This window comes from Thamnophis sirtalis, unplaced genomic scaffold, assembly GCF_051295495.1.
Source record: "Thamnophis sirtalis isolate CommonGarterSnake01/CBP01778 unplaced genomic scaffold, rThaSir2_p1.2 scaffold_4, whole genome shotgun sequence".
NCBI lineage: Eukaryota > Metazoa > Chordata > Lepidosauria > Squamata > Natricidae > Thamnophis > Thamnophis sirtalis.
Genome location: NW_028261384.1, coordinates 93,764,813 through 93,774,546, shown reverse-complemented (window position 1 = coordinate 93,774,546; position 9,734 = coordinate 93,764,813). Strand labels below are relative to the sequence as shown.

At 43.0% G+C, this 9,734-nt stretch overlaps 1 protein-coding gene across 1 annotated transcript in view; it reads left to right on the top strand.

Annotated features, from left to right (window-relative positions):
• The first annotated feature begins 6,279 nt into the window (after positions 1 to 6,279).
• The window catches only part of STAC2 (SH3 and cysteine rich domain 2), a 54,117-nt gene continuing 50,662 nt past the window's right edge, over positions 6,280 to 9,734 (top strand). The window contains exon 1 of the mRNA XM_087713444.1: positions 6,280 to 6,684. Coding sequence (XP_087569570.1) covers positions 6,592 to 6,684 — 93 coding nt within the window. The 5' untranslated portion in view covers positions 6,280 to 6,591. The remainder of the gene's footprint in view (positions 6,685 to 9,734) is intronic.

Genomic DNA, 9,734 nt, shown 5'->3' with positions numbered 1-9,734 from the left:
CTTCTAACATTGATAAAATGCATCTGGAGCTCTTATACATCATCACATATATTCTCATTTAGGCATGGGGATCAAGTATATCCATGTGAAGCTTATCAAACACATAAGCCACTGTCTACTATGGGGAGGCTGGATGCTTCAGAGGGAGAAGATGAAAAGTGCCAAGAAAAGGAACCTGTTCTTGGTAGTTGTATCTTCTTGAATGGGCACCCCAACTATCTACTTGCTACTGGCTTGAACAGATGTTTAACTGTCTTCTTCTCCTAAACTGTTATGCACAATGCCTTTGGAAAAACCCTCTGAGTCAATACTTGAAAGGTATCTGATCCAAACTATAGAATCCAGGAAACAAAATGTGCATGCCTGTACATTGCTCCATTGTTGTGATGTGTATTTCTGTATTGATGTAGCTGAACAGATAGGGAAAGGATACCAAGCATAGCAATTAATGAGTAGCCACAAATTATTGAGAAGTTAGATAGGGGTGGGCTTCAAGAATTTCAGCAATGGCTTCTCTGCTTGGTTGCTGGGTGGGCATGGCCATGGTGGGTATGGCCTAGTTGGCCTCCTGCATCACGGCGGGGGTGCGTTTTCACCTTCCCCAGGCTCCGGAGGCTTTCCTCAAGCCTCTAGAAAGGTGAAAACTGCCTCCCCGGGGCTCCAGAGGCCTTCCGGAGCCTGGAAACAGGCTCGTTTCTGGCCTTCCGGGAGGCCTGTTTTTCCCCTTCCTGAGCCTCCGCATGGGCTTACTTACCTTGCATCCAAAATGGGTTACATGGAGATGCCTGGGAAAGGAGGGAAAAGGTGGGTGGGTCAGGGCGGGGTGGGGCAAGGCAGGGTGGGCGGGGCCAGCCAGGGATGGGATTTGGAGATTCTCCAAACCAGCCATAATGTTAGTTATGGGTTCTCCCAAATCCGGGCAAACCCGTAGCAGCCCATTCCTGAGGTTAGGGTTGTATGACCCAGAATCTTTCTGTTCATTTTTAAGTTGTTTATTGCCTCCCTTTATCTTTCCTTATGTACCTTGGAATACACTTTTGTGGGCTTTAAGCCTATATTTCTGTTAAATTCCAAATGGAGAAAAGGGACCAAAAGTGTGTATGGGGGGGAGGGGGAGGACAGGGAGAGCCAAAGGAGCATTAATTTCTTAAAAGCTCTCTTGCTTTTACCCACCTACACATGGGGGCATTGTTTAGCTTTTCATCTATTTCAGTGGCCCCCTAATCTTTTGAGCACCAGGGACCGGTTCTGTGGAGAGAAGTTTTCCCATGGATCGGATGGTGTGTGGGTTCGCTTGATGCCTGCATCCCGCAGACAGGGCTTTGTTTGTTTGTGCAGCCTGGTTTTGGACATGCCACAGCCCAGTGCCAATTCATGGACCAGGGGGTAGGGAACGCTGATTTTTAATCAGCGTTTTAAATATGAGCCAGCAGTATGTGTGGCAGCCACCAAAAAAGCTAATGCAATCCTAGGTTGCATTAATAGAGGGATGCAATCAAGATAGTGAAAAGTATTAATACCGTTTTATAAAGTTTTAGTAGGAGCACACCTGGAGTACTATATCCAGTTTTGGACACCACATTATAACAAAGATGTTGAAACTTTGGAAATTGTGCAAAGAAGAGCAACAAAGATGATTAGAGACCATGAGGCCATGCCTACTGAGAGGACCTCTTCCATGTCCAAGGTTGCACAAACGATTGCCAGTTCAGCCAGTATCTATATATTAAACAGGGAAGCATCACCATCTTGTACTTTTCCACAAATGCTTTGGATCAACTATGATTATGAAGGAAAAAAGATCCTGTGGAGTAACTCTTTAATATGCAGCAATCCAAAGGGCAGAAATATATGTTCTTGGGCAGTCCAAATTCTGGGCAGTGCAAAAGCTGAATCATGCATCTTTTGTTAATAATGCAGATTATATATTACTGCATATCTTTGCATTTGGATTATTTATTCAGAGTGTGCAATAACTAGAAACTTGTCTATAGTTCAAAAAAAAAACCTGAACTCCATATGTACTTTTCTCAAATGCTATGCTTTTTCTGCTCTCCTCCAGAATTTACGAGCAAGGAACTTATTGCTGGTATGTTTATTCTAATCTAAAGGTCAAGAAACATAAGGATTGCACAGTCTGGTGTTATTGTCACATATTGTAGAGGTTAATATATTTCTTTACTTTCCTTGATAGTACAACAGTAGTGTTGAACTATACCTATAAGTTCCCTTTTCTGGCATTGACAGTTGTTGTTCAGTGACATTTTTTCATGGAGAACACAAAAGGACATCCTTGCCAAAGGTTAGATAGATTAGGTACAGGAGAAAATGCCACCCTACAGCCATCAGAGTGTATTGCATCTGAAACCAGTCAAAGCATTTTGACGTGCCAAAATTTCTCACCAGAATTTCTTCCCACCCAAGGCAATAAAAATAAAACAAGAACAAACAAAATACTGTTAAGTGGCCGTTCACTGTCACATCCACAATGCCCAAATTTTCTGGATGGGAAGACTCCTTCACTCTGTATGCAGCCAGACTTGATTCCAAAATTTCCTTCTCCCTTTTAATTTTTGTCTATATGTTTTCTATTCAAAGCAATCCCAATGACCAACTACACATTCTAATAACTTGCAGTAAAGAGCAATTTAGTGATAAATAACCCACCCTTGCATCAAAGACTAAGCTTAGGAAGAGCTCCATTTTTGACTGTCTCTGCGTTTCTGCTTGTCATCCAGCAATCAAGGAAGAAAAGGATGCAATGTTATTTTGGATGCTCCTTTCAAAAGTGGCACTTTAGCTGCTATCCTTCTTCCTCCATTCAACTCAAAGGCAAATTCAACCTTTCCCTCACCACAAATCACTTGAAATACTAAAAGGGCTTTTCATTTTCTGCTGCTTTCATTATCACTGCTTCCTGATCTGCTTTCCCAGACCGGTGTGTTTTTATCTTTTTTCTGTTAATCTGGTTTATTTGTTCTTTCTGAAGAAATTCTCTCCCTCCCCCTTCTAAGAACAATGATGCCAGTTCCAGGGATTTCTTGCCTTCTGTCTTTGGGGTGGGGGGATAATCTTCCCTTTGAACAGCTGCTGTAATTTGCCAGGAAAGTAGGGGGTAGAAGGGATGAGGAACGGGGTGCTCTTGTGTTCGTTGCAAGGTCATTGGTGTAGACAATGGCTCATTTCCTTCCTACACACTTAGCTTTTTTTTTTTAAAAAAAAAAGCACACTCACATTTCAACAGAGTAAGATAATTTATGGTTTTCTTCCCCCAGAATCAGGTGGGGGGGGAATACTTTTGACTGTTTATTCCATCCGCCTGATGACTTCACCCGACCTATTCATATGCTTCCCACCACTTTTTACTCATACAGCTACCACCAACCCTGTGCACTGATTGTGCCAGATGCATATTATGCAGGGATCTTGAACACCCATTCTCCTCCTTTCTCTGACCTTCAGCTCCACATCTCACATTTTTAGCCACAATCTCCAAAGAGGTCTTTGCTCTCACTCAGACTGGCTGGAACTACAGAAATGCAAGACACCAAAAATGAAGGGAAGCAAAGTAAAAGTTTCCCATAATTCTTCTTATTCTTAGACCTAACTTGACATTTGACTGCAGCACTATCCTCCCCTGACAACTGCAAGCTTCCTCCTTGTTCATAATTGTCCTCATCCCCAATTCAGAAAGAATCAGCCTTAAGTTGCCACTAAATGAACTAATGTAAAAATTGTCCTTTCCCCCTTAAGACAACACCATCCCATAATAAAGTTTGTAAAATACATTATTTTGGAGGTGAAGCCTCAGCCTGGTGAAATACTCCAGGCAAGAAGCATGCCCAGAAGTACCACTCTTAACTTTATTGTAAGAATGCATCTGTATTTCAAAATGCATCTTCCTCCCACATAAAATCCCAGAAATGTTTGCCACGCCCTCATTCCTTCTGCAGTTTCAACTGCCTCTTATCTGACCACTGTCTAGTTTGCCTCTTGTCTCCCAAGATCATTCTCACTTATCATTACATGAAGGCAGGCAATCCATTGTTGCTGTGACCAAAGCTGTATTGGGGAGTGCAGACACAACCTTCCCCCTCAATCACTAGGCAGCCTACCTGCAGCCATCTTTCTCCCAACCTTTGTCCTACCTATTACAATACATTTCCTGATTTCCCTCACTTTTCCCATTTGCTCATTCTGCAACCGTGCATGTTCTCTTAGGTTGAAGACAACATGCAAGGGGAAGAAGAAGAGACACATTTGTGCAATTTCCAATGAATATTATTTTGAAATGCCAGTAGGATATCTGTATTGCAACTCCACTTTTCTTGTAGCAGCACCCAGAAAATTAAGAGGGTATTGAACTAGTTTATTATTCAGTTATTCTCCATTTCCCCATAATCATCCGGTTCAGTTACTCATGGCACCCGCTTCTCTGAAATAAGAGACATACTGTAGTTACAAGTTTCTAGTCAGTTTCAATTTCCTTGTAGGACCTAAATACTTGAACAAGCACTGCAGACATTGAGCTATTTCTATGGCTTTCCCCATACCTTTTATTATGTCACATTTTTAAAACTTAGTGATGGCTCAATGAAATGTGAAATAGATGTCTGAATCTAACCATGTTGTCATGCATGGCAGAATCTCAGCGTTTTATGGGCCATATAGGCTTGTAGGAGCAAAATTTGCATTATGATTCACATTTCATCCATTGACCCTCCTTACTTGGTTGTGAATGCTCATGTGATAGTACAATCATCTTAGAGAAATCCAAGCAGAGTCCTGAAGATAGATCCACTCCATCCATGCTACAATGCCCCACTGATTGATGTTTCCCCCACTGATTTAGCCTATGCTGAAAGGGAACAGCAACCAGGGGAGGAATAGCCATACCATAGCTAGTGTTTTATAACATCCTTATGTTGGCTTTCCATACTTCACCTTCAAGAGCAAGGCATAAGGAATCCCCCTCTCCCAAGGGAATATGCTCCTCTTTCCTAAAGAGAAATCTCAGCCCAGAAAAGACTGATTTGAATGGGGGAGTATTGCTTTAGAAATTCATGCAAACTTTCCTAAGCGCCTGAAACTAACTTGTGAAGACACAAGCATACTAAGAGCTGAACAAATCGAGCCTCTTGACCTATGTCATACCTTGAAAAGGAAGAGAACTAAGAGTTTGTCTTCACTAGCAATTCTTAAGAGTAAGAAACTCTTGCTGTTACCTTTGCTCCAAGCTAAGAGACAAAGATATAATGTAGATGACCATGCAAGAAATTGCTACTTTGAATGGAGAAAATCAAGGGATGTTAGAGCTGACCACTTCTGATGAAAGAAATGTCCTTCTGGGTTCAGCTCCAAGTGGGGAAAAAGACACTAGAGACATGGAGGCTGCTTGGAAAGATTGTTTAATGGAGGACAGGACCACATGGCTGGAGTCCTGAACAGAAAAGGTGATCACATGCTTCAATGTTGGTGGAGAAGAGAAGGGAAGCTAAGTCCCTGGTTTTATGCCCTCTCTGGCCTTTGATCTTGAGCTTGTGTTCTGATTGGTTGTCAGACTCCCATGGAGCCATGCAGGGGCAACTCTCTAGGCTGCTTTTTGAAGCCAGGTTTGGTTGAGTTCTCAGATGCCATGTGGGGAGTTGGGTAAAGGGCCAATATTATCATGCCTTAATCCCATCCCCCTGGAGCTGAAGGGGAGAACTCTTTATTATGTAAAGGGACTGGTTTGGGCATCTTAATGGCCTATTGACAAAGGGGGTGGGGGCAGGAAGCTGCAGGGAGCTATTCTGTCTTTTACAACATGTTTCTCCCTTTTCACATCCAGATAAAAATATTCTGCCTTTTCAATATTTCCTAGGATATTTCATTTTTCTGGGAGAAGGCAGGGTGATAACTTCCTACAATGTAACTTCTTTATGTGGATCCTCCTATTTATAAAGAATGTCCCTCTATTTTGGGGGACATAATGACCTATGGGAGAAGGTTATCTTAATATTCACTAATACCACATCAGAAGAAAAGGACAAGCTTAACGAATCCATTCGTAATAAAAGTAGTGATATGAGAGAGATATTTGGTGTTTATGTGTACTGTGTGTGTGTAAACCAGTTAATGACAAAGCTCCTGAAAACCAAAGTTGAAGGAAGGAAGAGCCTCCAGAGTGCAAAAGACTAGGAAGCTTCTCCAGCGCTAGTCAGAGGGGAGGGAAGAGTAACTACGTGGGGTTGGAAATTCTGTTTAGATTTGCATAAAAGGGGAGGTCCGAGTGGTAAGGAGACCCAACAGCATCGGCTTCAGAGTTATTTAGAGTGAGGACGTCTGTTGTCGCTTAAGAGAATAACTCGGTTTTTTACTTTCCTCAAAGGAAACTTAAAGTGGACGAGCAGGAGACCCCTCAAAAATTTCTCCCCGGGGTTCGGGGGAATAAAAGCTTCCTGGTCCATCGAGGCGGGAGAAGAGGCGGCTTTGGATTTAAGGTGGGAGGGGAGGGGCGGAAGAGCTCCGGTCCGCAACCCTTCCGGAGAACTGTGTTCATCGGCTTCAGCTCCGGACCCCCAGCTCAGCCGGGCCCGTCCTAGGCGCATCATGACCGAAATTACCGAAAAGGAGAACGACCCCCAACACAGCACGGATGCGCAGCAGACCCCGAGCACCGGCTCCAGCCTGCAGGAAACAAAGGTAGCCATCTCCCTCCCACTCTCCCTCCCTCTCTCTTCTAAACTAAGCGAGTTATTGATTGGCGCACTTTCTGAACCGCCGTCTTCTCCTCCTTCAGCGCAGCTCTCCTTTCCAGGGCGACTCTTTGGGTCGAGGAGGCAACGAGCGCTTGTATACCGTGGAGATGTTTTCTCCTTGGTTGTCTCCACAGAGCCTCTCGTCCATTCTTCCGCCCCGCCCCGCTCCATAACTAGTTCTCCACGAGCCCCGAGCGACCGCGTGTCTCCCCCTTGCCCGGTTCCTCCAGTCCCATCTTTTCAGCTCCGCGCTTCCTCCTCTTTCGCCTACCTTTTCTCCCTGCAGTAGCCAAACCGCGTGCCATCCTCCTGACTGGTTTCATCACAACCGCAGTATTGTACCCTTTGAGGTAAGCGGTAGCACGCTCTTGTTACCCCTTCGCTAATCTGGCGCCCTCTAGATGTGCTGGATTACCGGACCGATCGTCTGCAACCCATCTGGAGAGTGATGTAGACCATTGCTAGACGTTTCTGGGATTCCTCTTGGGCTGTGTGTGCATGTGGCATGGTGGGCTACGATTGTATGGGATGTGCAGATGGAGAGAGAGAAGAGAGATCTGTTTCCATCCAAAGACACTTCCCAGCCTGGTGACTGATTTTTCCCTTCCTTGATCTAACTACTGGATATAGGAACAGATATAAATATGTATTGACATTTAAGTAGACAAGCACTATATTTTAAACATCTGAGTTAGGTATTTATTTTCTATGTCCCATTTATAATCTGAAGGCCAAGTTGTAGGGCAGATAATTATATAGCTGACAGTGAGAGATACAGTAATGCAATAGTACGATCTCTTTGAAGTTGGATTTTTAAAAACATAATCAAAGCTGGAAAATGGTTGTATATCCTCATTGTCATTCTCTCCGCCTGATAGTCTTAATGTCCAATTTAAAAGGTAAATAGGATTACCAAGAAATATCGTACAACACATACGTGTCTGTGAAATAAGTGCAGAGACTGGGGATGAGGGCACTGGCATTCAGTACACACACACATGCACACACACACACACACACAAACACAGAGAGAAAGACACAGAGAGAAATTGGAGGAGATTGAATTTGAAAAGGTTACTAGCTGGAAATGATAATAACATCTAATTCTGAAGGTGGGTGGTCTTGGGGAGAACAGGGGCTTTGGAAACTAGCAAAAATTAGCTCTGTGTGTGTCTGTTTACATACATGTTTCAATGCAGCAGGGTGACTTATTACCACATGCTTTAATTATAGGCTTTGTGTTATAATAGTTGTGTTCTTTTGTGTCTTAGGAACACGCTTTGGAGGGGAGAAGGGGGAAGAAGATGGGGAACAAAATTATTTTGCTATGGAAGAAAAAAATGCTTGAACTATATCAGCATTTCATTGCAAGAGCAGCTAAGGAGGCCACTAGCAATGCACCCAGTGGGTAGCAAAATGTTCTTCCTTTGCTGCTTATTTCCTAGATGCTTCTAGCATACAGAGGAATGTTACTTCTGTGCACGGAGGCTCCATTGATTCAATTGGCTAATTGGCCTATTCTCCCTTCATAAGAAGTATGCATATTGTTCCTGTTTGTTTGTTTTCTTTTACATAGGTGATAACATTTCCAGTTTGAAGAAAGAACATGTGGACAGTGCAATACTGAAAAGAAGTGTTGACTTCTCTAGAATTTAGTTTTGGCAGCCCAATGCTTACTCCCTCTCTGCTAGAGTAAAAATGCACTCAACAACGTCAACACTTCTTTTTTCCTGTTCTTACACTCCTGAGACCTGAAACCAAAAATAGACATTAGGGATTGCTATACCTAGGAGAGTGTGGACTGAAAAGAAGCTTGATACATATATTAGAAACCAGATTTAAAAGGCAATCAGATGAACATTTTCAAACCAAGCACTCTCCACGTATGTCAGACTACAATTTCCATAACCCTCAACTCCATATGGCTGAGAACAATGGGATGTGTAACTTAACATATCTGGAAAGCCGAGGAAGGTATTTCTAAAACCTGACCCATTAGGGATCAATTACCTGAATCTGCAGATGCAGTCCAGGATCGTGTGTCAAAATTTGGGTTGTAATAGAAGAAATAAGAATTTCAGTTATCAAAAATAAGGGGTGTTTTCAACCCACTCCAGTTGTTATTAATGTATGCTGAGATGTGGAATGTGCAGGATCATTCTGCCAGTTTAGAGCCCTGCTGATGTCAAAACTGTGACGTTGGTTGCTGATGCACGTAACATCTTGAGTGGGTTTAAAATTCTAGGCAACACGTGCAGTTCCAACTGTGATGCTGCTTCTTCCACCCCTGCCAAATTTGTACTACCAATAAAAGATGCTTCTGTGTGTGCATGATTGTCTCTGGCAGGCACAGCAGAATATGTTCTTACTTTACTCTGCAATTCACTCTCTAGGAAGTTACCTCTGTAAGCCAGGAGACAGATGCAGTGCTATGCAGGTTCCCTATGAAGAATTCCTACATGCCTCTGAAATCTATATAATATCTGGCATTTTTCCTGTCATGTTATCAATTGCTTATCATTCTCTTGTCAACCTGCTTGGCTGTCCTCCACCAAATCTGCTTTAGAGCCTGACAGAAACGAAGGAAGACTTTTATGTCCTGCGTTTTCCTGGACCACACTGTTCGTGCCATACAACCCAAGAATTTTGACTCACCTTAGTTGGAATCGTTTTGAGTCTGACCTGCGCTGAAAATCCCACTGATACCCCTCTCCTTCTTTAGCAGAAATGTAATTACCATTTCTGAGTAATTAACTATGTGCTGCCCTTTCGTGACACTTACAATCATTCTGCCTAATGGTGCAGCCACCCACGATTTTAAGGACTAATAAGAAAAAGAGTCACATTTTTGAATGCCTTTGTGATGGGTGGGAGAATCATTCTCTATATGAAGGATGAAACTTATCAGTGGAATGGCACAACCTAGCCTTCTCCTTGATAGGCTATATTTCATAGCACAAAGAAGCTGATGATGTATTTGAAAAACAGAGAAAG